We start from the raw sequence: 19237 nt of genomic DNA, 5'->3' as shown, positions 1-19237 counted from the left end.
TGACTTCCTTCTCTGATAAGAGGCGCACTATTTGTGGGGCAGGGGGTTATATGTATGGCAGTCATATTCCCAAACCCAGAATCAATGCACCTGTCCTGACCAGACATCACTGGATTTATAATATATTTATTAGACAAGTTTTTATTAAAGTAAAATTTAATCTCCATTTAAAAATTATATTTAGCAAATCACTTGAATTGGAAGGAATAAAATTTTATGAAACTAAGACCACTTGAAAGTCCACAGCACGAATTCCATAGTGTTCTTGAATGCCCTTTGCTGCCTTCAGATAACAATAAGGAAAGAGTAGTGGTAGCTTCCATCCTTGAAATCTCCAGGTGTGCTTTCAGGTTATCCAACTTCAATTTCTTAATCTCAATTTAAGAGTCAAAAAGTGGACCAAAGGAAGCCTTATCACTCATATGCTTATTTTTCCAAATGGAAAGACGCTATGGTAGGACATGCTGCTCTCAAACTATGAAAAGGGAAAAAAATTAAACAATTTTACAGTGGTTCTGTTCTTATTAAAAAGCCTAAAGCATTTTTCTCTAGGCTACCTCTCTTTGGAATTTAAAACCTGTGTACAGCATTGTATGGGGAAATTCAACCAGCATACCACACATTGGTTTGCATTTAACTCATTACAGTGTTGATTGCTAAGAACACGTACATGACCAAGAAGATATCCAAGCCTTTCAAATGGAGCCAGGAGCTTGAACTGGGGCAATATTAAACAAATGTGAAATCCCAGATATCCTTTGGGCAAGGGTTTTCATTCTCAGAGTTACGACCAAGACCAATAAAATAGTCATATAGGAAAAGCATTGAGGTTTAGAGTTGGGGAAAATATCCCAACACCAGCTCTGACTTTACAACCTTGATGATCTACTTTCTCTCATTTACATGATGGGACAAATCATACTCTATCACCTTATGGGTTGTTTTTGTTACTTAATTGGTATAAAACTACTTGAAGATCAAAGTGCTAAATATTATTAATAATTAGAACAAGCAGTTGTGAACCATGTATAAAAAGAGAAATAGCTTTGGAGAAGTGTAATTTCTAGATTGGACAGGCTGTCTAACAAGTAAAAGAAAGGCTCTTGGTTTTGTGATTTATTTATTCATTCATTTAGAGAAAATGATAGAAGAAATCTGAGAAGTGTCACAATCAGATTGGCTATCTGCCAATTTGTTCTTCTATTTTTTTAAAAAAAACCTCTCAAACACTTCTGACTTTGTAAAAAGAAAAAAATTTTGATTTATAACCATTTGTAGTCTGCACGTGCCTTGAACTTTGCATTTAAAAAGAAGGCATTTTTTCTGATTCTCTACCAATCCTCCCCTTGTCTTGCCATTTCCAAACATACGCCTCTCATTGAAAGCAAATGACAAGTGAGGGAGAATTGGTTTATAGCTGCCAATAAATCTCTACCTTAAAGGAGCACTGGTTTAATTCAAACAGGGCAAAATGAATGTCTGAGAAGGGGTGAGATTTTAAGGCTTGGGCGGTGAGTGGAAGTGTCATTTCCTGAGTCCACACCTTCTTCTGTCGTTGTTGGCTGGCACTCTGTCTGGCACTGTAGCTTTCCCATCTATACCAGTTAAAATACCATGTTGTCACCTCCCTTTTTTGTCCCTTTTTTTTTTCCACAAGGAGAAGATTGAGAGAATGAATGGAGTAAATATATATTATGTATACAAATAATATCCTTTGCTAACAATGTATGCTAGTCATAGGAAAAATATTTTTCTGTGTGGTTTATGTTCATTTTTCTAGGCTTTGAAGTCTTCTCTAAAAATTTAGTCCATGGGATGCAAATCCAAAACTTGTCACGGGCTAAACTGATGATAAAAATGAAGAAATCAGGTTTTTAGGACAATAGGGAATGGTGAGGGTTGTGTCAATGGGGAGGGCCACACCCAAGTCCACCAGGATGCACACAATTCTGGGGTACCCCAGTCATGGTCACAACATATGGTATGTGAGTGGTGCCCCTAGTGTGGAGCAGTGCATGCCTGGCCCGTTTATCCATTCAGGACGCCTTCCTTGCACTTACTACATGCCAGGCATGGTTCTAACTGCTGAGAGATAGCAACGAACAAAGCAGACAGGAAACTCTGGTCTCTCGAACCGAAAGGCACGCTCATTCAATTATTTTATTAAAGGCAAAAAGCACTGTGCCAAGCAAATAAAATGCATATGCATGCAGAATTTGGCCCATGGGCCCACCAATTAATGACCCCTACTCTAGGCTTTTAAATTAGTTCTCTGATCTTGCAGGTTTTAACCACAGGGACAAAACACAGAAATGTACTGACCATATATTTGCACCCACAGCTTAACTCATGCTTAATGAGAGCTCCGTGAACATGAAGAAGTCAGCTAACTAATTTTCAATTTACATTCTATATCTCCACCCCAGTGTCTGTACTTGCCACTCCTTCTTCCAAGAAAACATAATTCCTAGAGGTGATCTGTTAGGCAAGTGAGGAAGGAAAACTAGAACGAGATGGGGGTCATGGCATTCTGCCAAAGCATTGTCTGCCTAAGTACCTGTCAGTTTTGGAGACTAATGGGAGAGGCAAGCCACTGAGCAATGGTCAGTGTGACTCTTGAGCCAATTCAAAGTCTGCTCTTAACCACCTACAAATTTAATTAAATTTTTTTTTTCAAGCAAAAAGAAGGTTCCTTAAAGTGTCAGGTCTCTTAGGGGCTAGGTTAACAGAAGTAGGGCAATTGCAGAAATTAAAGAGTTCTCTTATAAAGAATTTATTTCTTATCCTTATGCTTAATGTCACTTGATAAAAATTTTATTTAATCTGCATATAGGCAAAATGGAACTAAAAGAAGGTCTGGTCACCTAGCTACTTTCATGTCTAGAAGATTTTCTTTTTTTTCTTTTTTTTGCATTGGAAGCTTCAGTAAAACTAAAAAGAAAACTTGTACTAATTTTCAACAAGAAGCTTTAGAAAAGTGCTGTGGTGGTACTCAAAGAGTTTAAAAGTTTTCCACCTCACAATTCACTTTGGATTTTCTTAAATAAGATTATGACCCCAAAATATTTAAAGAACTTAGGTCACAAATCTGACAGGAGACAGTCATAGTATATAGGCGTAAAGATGGAAGGTAAGCATTCACATCTTCCAAGAAATAGAGCAGAGACCATCTATGATTAATCTTCCTGTTTTCTACTTGCCTTGCAGGATCCTTTCTTTCCCAAACCCCTTATAAATAAACAATAACAATAATAATAATCAGAGGAGAGAGAGTTTCCCTATCAATCTACACATTGAATTAAGTAACTTTCCCCAAAGTTTGGGAGCATTTCCTGAAAACCCTCAAAGGTATTAATTTTTTTCCCTCTCTCTCTTTAAATCACAAAGCAAAATTCCACTGTCCCTCTGCCCCCCACCCCACCTCCTAAAAAAAAAAAAAAAAAGTTGCCGAGTTTTGCTTTTCTATTCACTGCAGTCCTGGCCAAAGTAAAGCCCTCTTTCTCAATGACGTCAAGATCTTTACCAAGATTAGGCTTTCATTTCTCTATTGCAGCAATTAGCCAGGGAATGTATAAAAGGCTTCAGGGAGACTCACTAGGCTGCAGAGAGAGGCACTTTGCACCACAGACAGATAGCACGAAGGAAGAGCCAGAGGGAGTGAGGAAAAAGAAGTCAGTCGCTCCTGAGGAAGGGAGAGAGTGAGACAGGCTGGGAGAAGGAGAACAGAAAGTGTGTGTAAACGGAGTAAAGAAGGGAAACAACTACCCTTAAAGCACATTTTAAAAACTCTGGCAATTCTAGAAAGAAACAGGCTACGTTTCTGAACATAGAGACAATGAAAAGCTAAAGAAAATTTTGCAATCTCTGCCACAGTCTCATAGGTGCTTGGAAATGAAAGTAGAACTGCCTGTCTTTAACCGACTCTGAGAGGGGTAACTGGATTAGGGACGGGTACGCCAGTTTTTTTTTTTTTTTTTAAACATCTTAAATCCTGAAAAAAAAAAAAAAAAAAAAAGCAGCAGCTCCGAATTGAATGAATTGATGGGCACACTCCAACTGCTGGGCTGGAGAGACTGGACTTGGTCTTGCCATTTCTGCTTCTTTGAAAAAGGAGACAACTTGGGCTTCCTTTTAATTTAGTTTTTCTCCTTCTCCCCCCACCCCCCACCGCCCCCCTCCCCTCCCCCACCCCCTCAATCACCACCCCCCTTTTAAATAAGAGGGTGAAGGGGAACCAGAGCGCACAAGGCAACTGACCCAGGAGGCAGAGAAGATGGGCATCCTCAGCGTAGACTTGCTGATCACACTGCAGATTCTGCCAGTTTTTTTCTCCAACTGCCTCTTCCTGGCGCTCTATGACTCGGTCGTTCTCCTCAAGCACGTGGTGCTGTTGCTGAGCCGCTCCAAGTCCACTCGCGGGGAGTGGAGGCGCATGCTGACCTCAGAGGGAATGCGCTGCATCTGGAAGAGCTTCCTTCTCGATGCCTACAAACAGGTGAGCTGCACCGAGAGGGGCTTCTCCGCAGGGCAGCCGGGGCAGGGGCTGGAATGGGGGGGACTGGGGGCCAGCAGGAGCACTGGGGTGAGAACGGTGGAGCCCCATTTGGGGGCCTAGCGGTTATGCGCTCCTGTGTCTACTCTCTACACCTGTCACACACAGTAGGTTTGGGGATGACAGGTATTAAGTCATAATGACTCTGCGTGACCTGAGAAGGAGTCTTTCTAATAAGGGTCGTTAATGGCTTGCTGTGACTTTGGAGTGGAAGGTATTGGTGCCTGTAGAATAACTTTGAGAAAAGTCAGAAAGTGTTGGGGGAGGGCAGACCGCTGCATTTATTCTGCTCTTGTCATGAACTGGCATTTTTTGCTTGATGAAAGCCTATGTGAGGTGCATTAGGAAAGACAGTTCAATGGGTAGGCATTAAAAAGCAAGAAAAAAAGAAAACACCACTCAGAACTCTCAGGGAGCTGGCAAGATTTAACAAAATAATAACAGCAGGTATCATTTAGCATAGTGGCTGCTTCGTTTCTGGTAGAAGTAAGAGTTAATGAGAGCAAGCCTGTGTGCACCATCATCCTCTACCTTGATTTGGATTAGAACCTTTTGAAGCAGTTATTAGGCACTGAGTCTGGAGTTACTAGATATCTGTTTGAAAAAGAAAGATCTGAGAACTAGCTGTCGAAAATCCGGACTTTGTTAGAGAAACCACATTTGCTTTGTTTCTCAAAAGTTACGTAAGTTGTCTTAGAAAGAGCAGATAAATCTATGGTTCCTGGCAATCTCAAAGCTCTTATAACTCGTGCCTGGAACACTGGAGCGGTCGCGTCACTTACCTGCAGAAGCTGCGTCCCAGGGGCCGCCCTTTCAAAACCAGAGTGATCTCTGTTTCTAAGTGAAGCATGCTGTTTGGAGATGGTGGAGCATCCTCAGCTCAGATCTTCTTAAGGGGCAAAGAGGAAAGGGCACTGGTCCTTTGTCAGTTTGCTCTCTCTCCTTACGCCCGTGTGACTCCTGAATGTCCCTGGGCTTAGGAAGAATTGACTCATCTGGCAAAAGCTAGTATCAAAGCAGACATTCTTGGTTTTCCCTAACAGTATTGAGAGACCTTGCCCGAGATGCCAGGAAGGGAGTTTGAGAGGAATATGGGAGCTAGTGAAGTGGTGTACTCTAGGCAGGCAGTACCTCAGAAACAGAGCCGGAAAGCTCAGAATAAGAGGGGGAAGGAGAATGAGTCCTCCATAAATAAACACTAGAAAAATAAGTCTAGAGAATGAACTTATGCTTACCAGGGGGGTAGGGTGGGGCGGGAAGTGTTAGATTGGGAGTTTGGGATTGACATGTACACACTGCTATATTTAAAACAGATAACCCACAAGGACCTACTGGACAGCACAGGGAACTCTGCTCAACACTCTGTAATAACCTAAATGGGAAAATAATTTGAAAAAGAATAGATACACGTATTTGTATAACTGAATCATTTTGCTGTACACCTGAAACTGGCACAACATTGTTTATCAACTATAATGTAAAATAAAAATTTTTTTAAAAATCTATGCACCAGGAATGGAAAAGAAGTAATTTCTAGTAGCGAGGAATGCAGAGTAAGATCCTTCCATTGAAAATCAAATAAGTGTTCAAGAAGAAAATACTCATGGTGGATTAGGGAAGTTTTCCTACAGTACATGTCTTTGTTATTGAGAGCAACCTACAGAAGGTTTGCATTTGTTGTCCTAAAGACAGGAAAATAGTAAGAGCTCTTCTTAGTAAGTGAAAATTTCTTTATAATAGTATGAAACGATGCTCAAAGTTCTAACAGTAAAAACTCACTTTATATTATGTACATGGGGTGAATGGGAGATGTGGGAAGGAAACATTGAGATGATCATTTCATTTCCACAAATGTATACGCTGAATGTGAAATGTTCACATTTTGTTCTGGGGGTAGAGAATTTGGAGGAGGGTGGGGTGTGCACACACAAGTATGTCAGGCATGTTATGAATTAGGAAGTTCCTTCATCTATACCTGTATTTCATAGGTGTTAGGAGATAACATGGCAATGTCAGTTATTTGGTCTCAGCATATTAAACTCTTACTTTTTTCAAAGACAACTGACTTCTGCCTATAAAAGAAAAGTCACTGCTTTGGAGAATTTTACCTGTATGCATGTATATTCTCACATAAAATATGGGGGTTGTGATGTTACCCACAAATATTAAGTGAGGTCGTTTCTCCTATTAAGCAGCTTATTGAAATAAAAAGGAAAAAGGAAACAAATGCCTCTAATAAACTTGATCATTTGTTTGTTTTTTCACCAATGTATAGTGTTTCATTGTGTCGCAATATTTCGTTATCCCTCCTCTAAGAGGCTGAGAAGGATGAGTGATTTGTTTTCCTTTTTGCACATGGTTTGTGCATTCTTCTCCTGTATTGTTTCTGTCTACTGATTTGATTAGTGAACAAGTTCATGACTGACATTATTATGTTTGCTTTTATGACTTATATAATAGCTGCCAGGAGAAGAAGCAACACAAGAACCCATATATCCAGAGATAAGGCTGGGCTGGGTGTGTGATGGATGGAAGCATGGTGAACACAGCTTGAACTGAGTTTAGATCTCCTTCTGTCTCCAAGTGTAGCAAGGGCGGTGGTGGCTGTGGTGGCCCTTGAGGATCACTCAGAATCTCTGAAACAGATTGAATCACTTCCCCAAATGCCACTGTCACCTGTGCCACTGCCTTTGGGTGTAGCCCTGTCTAGAGACACACTGGAGGAGTCTCTGTTTGAGACGGCATCACAGTGTTGCACAATCCTGACTTGCGTTATTTCGAGGCTGCCACCCCCAGAAGTGGAGTCTTCCAGGGTGAGGAGTGGGCACACGCCATACGATGAGGCCTGGCATTTCTAATTCTCCCGGTTGTTGAATGGCAGATACTTGGGAAGCTATTTAGAGAAAGTGCAGTAAGAGTGCTGTGCCTGTGTTTGGCTCCTACAAGAGGCAACAAAGAAATGAAAACAAATTAGAACAAAATAAAACAAAAAAACCCTTCTTCATTAAAATGTTGAATGGGATTTAAAATTAACTTTATAGGGAAGCCTTTAAAGACAATTTGGGTTTGGTTAGAGGGAGGTCCATGCATGATTTGGATGAAAAAGAAAATCTACTGAGCTTTGTGAGAGATTGAGGTGTATAACAGATGTTTATTATTTAAGTTTTCCCTAGTCAGTGTCATTGCATCTAACACTGCATCCTTGTGCTGGTACTCAAAGACTCAAAAATACAACTAGTAAACAAACTACTCTGTCTGGGAGCCTGGCTCCCACCTAAATGAAGTGTAAAAGTAAACACACAGTATAGATGCTGACAAGCAGTTTAGCTTCTACATGGTCAATATTGCTGTGGCACAGAAAACATATTCATTTGAACATATAATTTTGGTTTTGAAAGGGTCTCTTTAGCATTCTCCTCCTCCTCTTCATTCACCTCAGCCTTTTGACACTCGTTTCTACAATGGAAAATGGCTCTTTTAAGAAAGAAACATTCCCAAAAGGACACAAAGAAGGCTACAGCCAGAGCTTGTCCATCACTTGGATAAAACACTGGGAAATGATAGAGCTTAGAGCTATATTTTTCAAGTTACAAATCAACAAGAGAATGGCTAACAGGGAATTGAACTCAGAGGAAAGAGTAGGTAGCTTATCCTTCAACACTGATTTATTTGGCCAATTTGAATATAAATGGTTAAAATGCTGCTTAATAATTGTTTGGCCACATTTGTAAGGACATTGATGTAGGCTGGTCATTGTGTCAAAGAATTTGAAATTTCCTGACAATTAATAAAGCCATTCCAGGGCTTTGGACAGCAAAAAGGATGTGTAAAAATAATTCTGCCACATACCTTCCCCCATTTTTATCATCTGCTTTGCTTTCTATCATGAGATTAGGTGATATTTTGTCCGGAAGCCTTTCTCAGGCTGTGGAAAAGAAAAAAAACAAGGTTAGTAGTATATGCTCTATTTCCAGCTTCTACTTGATGAATGGGTCTTTCTTTTTTTCGCCCTTGCCCTGCATTTCACAGTCCACATGCTAAAGCAGCATTATCCTTTTCCCCACGCACTGAAAACTGTCAGCAAAAGGAAGCCCATCATCAAGGGAATCGAATATATGCCATATATTTACATTCTTGTTCATATTTATAAATATAGCTATCACAACATTTGAGCTTGGCCCAGAGATGTCTTCTGTTGTAAAAATACAGACCCTTTATTCTCCTCCCTTGTTGGTGTTGTGTTGACGTTGATTATAAAAACGTAAGAAAGGACAACTGTAATAGTGCAGATGAGAGAGAGAAAAGTCAGTGATGACGATATTACATTTTACGTATGTCCTTTCTGATCCTTGCAAAATAAAGAGACCCTTTGGGAACATCGGAACTTCAAGACCAATTAGTGGAAATGATGCTTGTGTTTGGGCATTAAATACTGGGCAGGGTTCTCTTTAGAGCGGCTAATGCTGGCAGGGAAAGAGGTACCGACCTAATTACTCTTCCGCAAGAGTAAAAAATGCCTTTTGAATGCCTCTTTGGCAAATATGTCTCATTAAGGACAAAAACCAAACACAAACCCTCTAAGAAGGAGAAATTAAGATGATAGGTAACTTGTGGCCAGGAGACTTTCTGTGCCACTGTGGGAAATTAAAACAAAGTTTGGGAGTACCAGGGGATAACCTGTTTTTGTCGAGCTTCTTTCCTGCAGCCTAAATGTTATTATGGGACCAACTTTATTTTCTTCATCATTCTGGCTTCTTGTCAAGGAATGATTTGCTCCTGAGGAAAGCAAAGATCTTCCATCATTGAAGACAATGGTGATTCTCCCATTCCATCTCAGCAGGGTGAAAAGCCGAGCAAACCAAGAAACTCTCCATTTGTAACTTTGGTCACAATATGTATTTAATTTTCATGGTGACCAAATAGGAAGACGAGAAATGAACAATAATGTCCTTCTAAAAGATTTTTTTTTTCAGTTTAAGACAGACTTTCATTTTTTTAATTGTTAAAGTTTTTTTTCTTTATTGTTGCTAAATTGTCCTCTATCAGCAGTTTTTAGCAAAGATGGACAAATTTTATGATTAGTCTATGACACTTATAAAAGCAGACTACTGGTCTACTCACATCTGGACTTCCAAAAAATGAGTGTGTGTTTTTCCCTTGTAGTTTTATTAATAGCACTGTTCTTACCTGTGCACTTTCTCTTACCTAGTCACGCTCATTAAAAGGATAATTCTGTTTATGACATTCTAATCTGCAGTCAGGTCCTATGGCTGCTCAACAAAATGAAGATGATTGGTTACTTTCATTTTACGCACTGACCAGCTGAGATAATCAAGAACAGATCAGTAGCATTAGGTGTTGATCGTGGCGGTACTCTACAGTGGGATCCAGGATTCACTCTTCTAAATAATCTGCCTCAGTTAGCTCATCCATCACCCAAATGTGATTGTGTTCAGTGTAGGTTAAGGTTATTATTAAGCATAAAATTCTTCACGACCTCTACCTAGGATTATAACGACAATTAATAATAACAATAATTTATGTAATAAAAAATTTTTAAGCGTATGTATAAATTTTCCCCCAGCTTAACAAAATACCAACACCTCCCGCCACCGCACCCCCCAAATACCAAAGAGCATTATGTATTTGGTAACTTTCCTCACTTTTGATTTTGAAGTTAAGATGTTGTACTTGTTCTAAGTTTTCTAAGTTGAACTAGTCTGTTTGTATTTTGAAAAGAATTATGTGGCTGAATGATACATTGTCACTAAGAAGAAGGAGAAGGTGCTTTACCTTTCCAAGAAAATTAATTACAGGTAACAAGAGTGTCACCTGTGACTGAAGTCAGATTAGATTACTCAGTTGAATAATCAGGAATAATGCAAGGATCAACAGTTCAGCTTGGGTGAGAGTCAGGGGCGACAGAGGCCCATTTAACAAGGCCGCACAGTTGCTCAGAGTTCTTAAAAATGACTCAAAAATGCAGGTGGATGTTTTTACCTACCAAGAACCCTCAAGTCTGTAGTCCAGAGATGATTTTTCTCCTGTGTATGGGTTGCTCACTTAATGAGAAGTTGCTACCGCAACTAATGGATTCAGACTGATCTGAATGCATTCAGATCTTTATATGACAGTGTGTTGCGAAACACAGCACAACAATATTGTTAAAAGCAGCCGTCCTAGAATCATTATTGCTATTTTACGTGGGAAGGACCTAGCGAGAAGGTGATGGTAATGCTACCTATTACCTAAATCTACAAAGAAGTACGAAAAGAACCCATAGATTAAAAAGTTTATAATACCTTTAAAATGTATATATCTTTAAATTTTAAGTATATTTTAAAACCTCAGAGACAAGTGTAGCTCATATAAAACAGTCCAGCTAAAAGTAGCTTATTCGGTTTCTTCACCTAGTGTCACTTGCAAATTAACCAAGAAAATACAAATAAAATAACTTTCTTCCTGATAGTGACTGAAAACAAATGCACTTATTTAAACCACACCAACAGCTTCCTTTTCTAAGAAAGAAGTTTGTTATTCTAAGATTTCTTTTAGAAAACTAACAGTACTTGTTTCAAACCTGCCCTGCTAGGATTTTTCACAAGGGAGAGAAAGGGCTTCTTTACTTCTTCCTCTGCAGTTAAAATGAGTTATGCATTAACATCAGATAGAAGCTTCTGAATAAAAGCCCTTGAGTGCTTTTTTTTTTATCAGTGTGGATTGTTGAGTTTTTAACAATTCACTTCTAAGTGACTTCAATTAACAGCAATGTTATATGTGGTGGTATTTATATGAGGGGAAAAAGTCGATCCAGTTGCAAGTGTTTTATAATATTAAGAATAGTGTATAAAAATCAACTGTACTGTTGTAAGTTGTCCCCAATGTTACTGGCTTTGATTAAACCGTTCTAGGGGAAGATCCAATTGTATTAATTCAAACTGAAGTAATTGGCTCTTTTATGTTTCCTGCTTTTTATTATCAGTTTACAGATTCAAAGATCAGCAAACTTTCTTTCAGTCTGTGTTCAACAATTTAAACTACGTGCAAAGAGGGTACCTGGAACAATTTTCCTCTATACTTTTTCTGCCTGAGTATTTTATAATTCAGAGGAACTTGATAATAAAATGTGTGGTAGAAAAGTAAATGGTTTGTGACTTCTTAGATTTAAAAAGTGAAACAAACAAAAAACACATGTAATATGAGAAATTAAAAGTAGAATTCTGCAAGAAGTAAAATTTTATGTTCTTGTTCATTCATTTGTTTGTTTAATGGAAATGGCGAGGTTCTAGTCAAAAGAACCCCGAAGTATGCAGTAGCCATAGAAGTCTTTGGGAAGGATGTCATACTGAGGAGAGCTCAAATCACTTCTAAGAATATATTTTTTTTAAAACATAGAATTGGTCAGGAAAATAGTATTCTGTTTCACATTTTTGGGCGGCATCTATAATGGCAAACTACACACCCACAATGATTTATAGTGTACAAAGCTCTTTTCCTATGTCATCCTCCTATAACCGTATGAGGAAGATAGGCGTTATTATCACCATTTTACAGATGGGAAAGCTGAAGTACTGAAGAGATTAAGTGGGAGTAGCTCTTCTTATAAATGGTGGACCCCCGGTTTTCTAGTTCTGGGCAGGAATAGAACCCACTGGTACCCTTGTCCGTTGGTTGAGATTAAATGACTTAGCATCAGGCAAGAAAATAAAGGTCTTTTCTGAGTACTTTAGAATTCAGAAGTGAGAATACAGAAAGAGGTACTATGTCCCACAATTCTGATAGTTTATTTTAAAGTGGACCATTCACTTTTTACTTTTAAAATGAAGGCAATTAATCATTTGTTGTATATTGTGTGCTAAGCACTGACACAAAATAAGGATAGTAAAGAATACCCGTCTCAACTTAATTATGAAGAGAGTTAACTGCAGCGCCTTCAATCATGAAAATAATTACCTTTAGTGACTATGCAGAATGAAAAAGACTTTTATTCTCTTTAGGGCCATTCATTATATTACCTGCCACAATGGCCCTTTACTCAAATCAATATATGTTTACCATATCCTCTGAAGGAAATACCACATTTTATTAGAGCCAGTTGCTCCGATACGGAGTGAATTAAAGTGACAATGTGTTCAATGTGGTATTCTCTCCCTCTTTCTTTTTTTCGCCACCAGGTGAAACTGGGTGAAGATGCTCCCAACTCCAGTGTGGTGCATGTCTCCAGTCCTGAAGGAGACGACAGCGGTGGACATGGTGCCCATGAGAAAGCGGTTGATGGAGCTGAGTGCCACCTTCTTGACTTTGCCAGCCCTGAGCGCCCACTGGTGGTCAACTTCGGCTCAGCCACTTGACCTCCTTTTACTAACCAGCTGCCAGCCTTCAGCAAACTGGTGGAAGAGTTCTCATCAGTGGCTGACTTCCTGTTGGTCTACATTGATGAGGCTCATCCTTCAGATGGTTGGGCGGTGCCTGGGGATTCTTCTTTGTCTTTTGAGGTGAAGAAGCACCGGAACCAGGAAGACCGATGTGCGGCAGCCCACCAGCTAATGGAGCGTTTCTCCTTGCCACCCCAGTGCCAAGTTGTGGCTGACTGCATGGACAATAATGCCAATGTCGCTTATGGGGTAGCCTTCGAACGTGTGTGTATTGTGCAGAGACAGAAAATTGCTTATCTGGGAGGAAAGGGCCCCTTCTACTACAACCTTCAAGAAGTCCGGCGTTGGCTGGAGAAGAATTTCAGCAAGAGATGAAAGCTAGATTAGCTGGTTAAAGGTATGATTGTAATAGAGATTTTTTTTTTTTAAATTATGTAAAGACAAGGAAACTAAGAACTGAATCCACTATTTCAACTGAGTCCCATTGTCTCACTGAAAGACAGGAATTTACGTGTCAGAAGAACCTAAACCTCTAACATCCGTGATACTACTTTCACCACTTAAATGGCTTTTGGCTAAATAGTAGCCCCGTTACTTCTCTTCCTGGTGAAAAGCCCTGAATGAAAAGATCCCAAGATGGAGAGGAAGAAACATTGTTTCAGCATGTGTTCCTTTCTGCCCTGAAAAAGAAGTGATACCTCTGATGCATGCCTTGGGACCTGAAGGAAAGACTTACCTGAGTAACTCTACCATCCTTGTTAGTATACGGGGTATTGCTTAGGCTTTCTTCAGCATGGATAGAGCCCAACTGGATAATTCCCAAATGTTTACTTATAATGAATCTTCAAGCCCAGGCCATGTGGTTAGGACCTTGGTGTTTAACATGTCAGAATAGTCTCTGATCTTCTAGTTTCTAGCCATGTGGTGCTCTATGCCAGTCTAAATATCCCAGAACTCGCAGCTATATTTGCAGATACCAAGAATGGTCCCCACCTGGAGGGTTAGAATGATCATCTGATATCTGATGGTTACTTTCTAGGCAGGTGGGGAAAGCGCTAGAAGAAAATCGAATTGACAAGCTAGGAAAAGGAGGCGGCAGAAAGATTAGGAGGCTTCATAGTGCCTCACCTTGCAACTGTAGAGAGTGGGACTAATTTGTTAGTCACAGAAACATGGAAACATACACAAAACTAGAAAAAGAAGAAACTCCACTAAAATAGCATCAAGAATATACATATGAAATCAATGTATTTATCATATACTCCTAGATCGAGGAGAAGGAGCGATTGAGAGGGAAGAGACACGCTTTAATATTTGTATTACTTTTTGAAACATGTTTGTGGTGTGTACATTTTCAGTAGGTGAATTATACCCCATGAAAGGTAAAACCAGTGGGTCCAGTGGTGCTGGTCTATCCTTCTCCATCCCTACGATTTTGCTGTGGTCCCACTCCTTCTTGGTCTCGGTCTCTATGGCAGTGTTCTTTGAATGCTGAGCTCAGCAGTATATATTGTATATATACACATTCTCAGCTGCTGTGGGATGTAGGTTCCCTGGCCATTCAGCTGCAGCACTGTTTTTCTCCCAAAGTAGGTGAAGTATAATGAATGATAGGTGAAAACAAACAAGGTTTCTTCAGGAGCAAAACGGAAGAAGAGAAAGTTTGAGACAATTCCCATCAATGATTTTGGAGGCTTTGCTATAAGGCAATCCTCAGTACCATGGAATTTGGTAAGATGGAATTCCCATTAATATTTGAATTTGGACTTGGGTTTTCCTTTGTTCCTCTTAGCTGAGGTGTAGTAGTCTAAGGCCTCTATAGTACATTTTTATAATGCTATTTTAATATATACCATATTTCTCTTTAAAATGAAGATACTATAGTTTTACTCATAACTAATATAAGTAATAACTAATATCCTAACCTCCAAAAGAATAGACCAACCAATTTTGTATATTAATTTTTTTATTGTAAATTTGAGGATGTTATCAAATCACAGTATATGGCTATATTTATATGTACAATCAAAGGTTCCTATGACCATTCCATTAATAATTGAATCATAAAATAAAACTAATAGAAAAGGATATCTAAAATTGAAAATATCTTCCTGAACTAGTTGCCTGAAATGAGAAAAAAGTGGGAACTGAGTGTACCAGAACCAAAAGTCTATTTTTTTTAAATGGAGCAACGTAATAGTCATATCACTACATAGTTTGTTGTTTAGATATTAAAGCACCATTTTAACTGATTATTTTTAACTGCAACATTTAAGTTTCCCACTGTTCTAAATTCTACAAAATGCGCCCACAAAGAAACAAATTTTGAAAATGTGACATTATCTAATGAATTTCTGGAAAATCACATTGAGAATAGATTCTTTCTGAGTCCTCAATAGTTAAACTCTGTAACTCAAGGCTTATCGGTGGACCCCATTGATTTTTATCTTCAAAATGGTGTTGAGATTTATGTGGTACCCAGGAGAAGAAAAATGAAGAATTGGTGGCAGCCCACTCACACTGTTGTCCTTAAAATTCCCCTTTGTTCTACATGTACAATAAGGGAACAGGATGTTAGAGATGCTGGTGGGGGGATGAGATTTGGCTAAGGCAGGCAGTGCTAGTTGTCTGGAGAAAAGGAGGATGGGAAAACTACCCAACTGTGATACATTTTTAAAGAAAGAGAAGGTTGTGTGTGTGCAATTCTTCTCCCTGAGGATAGGGCAATGGAGAAGTGAAGCAGCGGAAGTAAACATACAGAGGCATAGGCTGACTATCAGGGACAAAGATATGTTCAATGGAACATAGAAGAGTTACTGGAAGAAAGGCTTTAGGGGGCCAGAAGAGAAAGTAAATTGACAAAGCTCAGGAATCCTACAATATGTAGAATGGCTTGGTGTTATCAGAGTTAGGATAAGCCTATAATTATATAACTTATTTATCTCATCATGAACTTTTATGATTTCCTGTGGTGTATCTTTTATGAACTTAACAACAACTCATTATTTGAGATAGAGGAGAATCAATGTTTAGCTGGTATGTTCAGAGAAATTATTAGATTGTCAATACCCACCCTACCTACCCTATCTTTTATAAGGTATGTTCCTTTGAAGAATTGTAGTTCCTCTTCTCACAAGGCAAAATTTATAAGTTATATATATATAAACTTATACATTATAAGCTTATATATATAAACATATATATATATGATTTCTTCTTTTTAATGCCTAAACATTTGCCCCCCACCCCATAGGCTATGTTTACATAGAGCTATCAGTTTAGTCTTTTAAACTGGATTAGCTTGTCCATTATAGAAATAGTTTCCAAGCAATTTTAGGTATTATTATAGCATCTGGATTTACTCAGACATTTAGTGTTTGAAAGATTTATGTCTTGGAACTATTCAAAACTTACTTTATTTTATTGCTTAGAGAAAATGTTAGTGGAATCAAGAATGACTTTCTTGAATGGGCATGAATGAAATGTCTGCACGGTAGGGCAGAAGTGTTTGATACAGATGTTAAAATGTAACTGACCTCTTTAGAAGCAGTTTAGTAATGCTGTTCTTGCTTTGTATAGCTAAAGTTAGTCATTTAACTCATATGACTTTCGATCTCTGGTCCTTTGTCTTCACTTTGTTTATAGAATGTACCCCTGATTTTTGGTAACATCAACTTTGAAATGGTCTGTTGATTTAGTTAAGTTCTCCTACCATTAACCAGGAAATGCCGATTCTGTGATCAAGGAGAGAAGAAAGGCCTGCTGTCTTTCATTTTGCCTGAGTGTATTTCACTTTTTGGGCTCTTGAATAAAAATTATGAAATATGGTGAGGTCATGCATGGGTGCTGCCTTGATGCATAAAATACCAGAGAGGTAGGTTAAAGGCAATGTCTACGCCTTTTGGAAAACTCCCAGCTGGATACAAGGTACCCTCAGCATGCACTATGGGCTATGTCCACAGCAAGAAGAATGCACTGATGTGCAGGACTTCCCATTCTGTAAACCATAAGAGGATAAACATGGACATTTATTCTACCTAATTTCTTACTGATGGTTGGAAGATAAGCTTAATTAGAATCACATGGCCATTGCAAAAGGGAAAATGTAGACACTAACTTCTGTCCCACTGAAGAATTAATAAAAACCTTTACCAGCATTTAGAGCTTTTCAGAATATACCCAATGTTATGTCTCTGAGCAGTGGAGATTAACAGTAAGTTTTTTAATTCCAGGAGTTTTTTTTAAAAAATGATACTGCCAAAAATCAGAGCTAAAATGTTTTTAGTTATATTACAACCTCCTCTGTACTTCTTCCTTTATCTTAAAAATAGAAGCTAAACCCAGTCTTCCTGTGTAAGTCCAGATGGGGCATAATTACCAACCTCTGCTTGGTGACCCACACTGTCTTGGTAGTGTCCTGAGGTCCCCTATGAAAGAAGGGGGACAGGGACTTGGAGATTCAGGAAGTTGCTAACTGGGAAGAACTAGGCCCTGAGGGCTTGGTCTACTGATCCTGGAAGATTGGAAAAGAAACTTCTCACCTTTGGAGGAGGGCTGATGAGTGTCATTGAGTGACTTTAGCAAAACATTGGGCCACTTCCTAATGCCTTATGTTCTGGATAGCACTAGAAGCAAGGTCTCAGACTTAAGATCCAGTTCTGTTCCAAGGTGAGTCTGAACCAATAGAAAGCAAACATGTACAGATCTCCACACAATACTGCTCATGCAAGTTGGGGCTCTCTGCCCATCGTGGGCAGCTGCACTAGAACTCCAGGGAGTTCATTTAATATTTGCTGCAGAGACTTCGAAGACCCAGGAGATGTTTAATGAAGTCACTATTTTGGCACAAAACTCCCCTTTTCCCCCCAAAAAGCAAATAGGTGAACACATAAATGAAAGAAGCCCACAGAAGGGAGTGGCAAAGAAATAAAATTCTTTCAAGACTTCTCCAGGCCATGTCACTGGTCGGTGCAGTTTTTGTGTGTGTTAAGATTGGAAGATGTGAAGACATACGTATCCAGTACTTTATAACCAAAGCAATTAAAAGATATTGGGTAGGGAACGTTGGCCAGTTTTGTTTAAATTTGCGTCACATTATCACCAGACTCTATCACCAGCCCAAGTAATCGGGCGCCCAAACAGGGAGATTGGGATGTGCAGAGGTTACTAGTGTGCAAATGATAACTACTGACGAAAGAGTTATCGGCTCAGTTAGTGGTTGGATATAGTCACATTCGTTTGCCTCTGCCCATCTTTGCCTCCCTAGCAAGGAGAATATTCGGGGCATGATGCTGAGTACTGGGTAAATGTGGTGAGAATGTGTGTGTGTGTATCTCTGCTTCTTAGCTGCAGAAACAGAAATGCTTTGGAGATATCAGTAGAAATCAGTTATTATATTGGTGCTGAGTGGTACATGTGCTCTTAAATTTGTTCTTGTATTTTAATAAACTTTGAATAAAAAGAATAAAGTTACTCTTTGGTTCTGTTTGTTTATTTTTAACTTACTCTCTAGACCTTGCCCCTGTCTGGAACATGTTCATGGTTGACAAGGGAAAGGGAATCCATCATTCTAATATTTATTCCTTGGTATTTGTGGGCAAAATCACCAGCAATGCCAGGTTATTTTAATCTCATGCTGTGTGCCAGAGTCTTCAAGGAAATCAAGACAAGTTAAAAGAAAATCTTCAGATACTTTCCATATTCATGAACAAGTTGCACACAGAATTAATGGAAAGGGGGCTGTTAAAGAGACTGTGGAGCAAACATTGACTTTGTTACATTTATACCCCAAGTTTTCTAAGTGCAATAAATAACCTTTCCAGGAAGTTGGTTAAAGCAGTACATATAACACACACTGTATGTATGTGTGTATGTGTGTGTGTGTGTTTGTGTGTATATATATGTGTGTGTGTGTATAATTTGTTACATGATTGGTAGTACAATAGTGTGTGATAAAAAAATCAACATCTGAAAACATTTATATCAAGCACTTTCCACTATGCGAAGATATAAAGGATAAGAATGGTTTGTGAAGGCAGTGGCCTGTTAATGACAAGGAATATATTTGCAACATGGTTAAATATGTGCATTTTGTTCCCGAAAACAGGTGACTTAACCAAAGTATTAGTATCTGAGACTTTTGCTCATGATTTACTACACATAGTAATAAATATTTGTAGTGTCATATAATATTCCAGAATTTTAATGGAAACTTAAAGAATCATTACTTTGACAACTATTGACTGAGTTTCTATTCCCTGCAGGGTGCACCCTGTGCTAGGTGCAATGGGATGTACAAAAGCAGTAAAAC

At 38.9% G+C, this 19237-nt stretch overlaps 1 protein-coding gene across 2 annotated transcripts; it reads left to right on the top strand.

Moving 5' to 3' along the window:
* Positions 1-3620: 3620 nt before the first annotated feature.
* On the top strand, positions 3621-18387 carry DIO2 (iodothyronine deiodinase 2). Of its 2 annotated transcripts, none has more exons than XM_007188702.3 (2): positions 3621-4495; positions 12727-18387. In XM_007188702.3, the coding sequence occupies exons 1-2, from the start codon at positions 4274-4276 to the stop codon at positions 13312-13314; spliced, it is 810 nt and encodes a 269-aa protein (XP_007188764.3). In that variant the 5' UTR covers positions 3621-4273; the 3' UTR covers positions 13315-18387. The 2 variants fall into 2 exon arrangements, with proteins under 2 accessions (XP_007188764.3, XP_028023943.2); XM_028168142.2 differs by having other exon boundaries at positions 12727-13302.
* Positions 18388-19237: the final 850 nt, after the last annotated feature.

Source organism: Balaenoptera acutorostrata, chromosome 3 (genome assembly GCF_949987535.1).
Source record: "Balaenoptera acutorostrata chromosome 3, mBalAcu1.1, whole genome shotgun sequence".
NCBI classification, from domain to species: domain Eukaryota; kingdom Metazoa; phylum Chordata; class Mammalia; order Artiodactyla; family Balaenopteridae; genus Balaenoptera; species Balaenoptera acutorostrata.
Note: the sequence above shows the minus strand (reverse complement) of the source record. Positions and strands in the feature narration are given on the sequence as shown.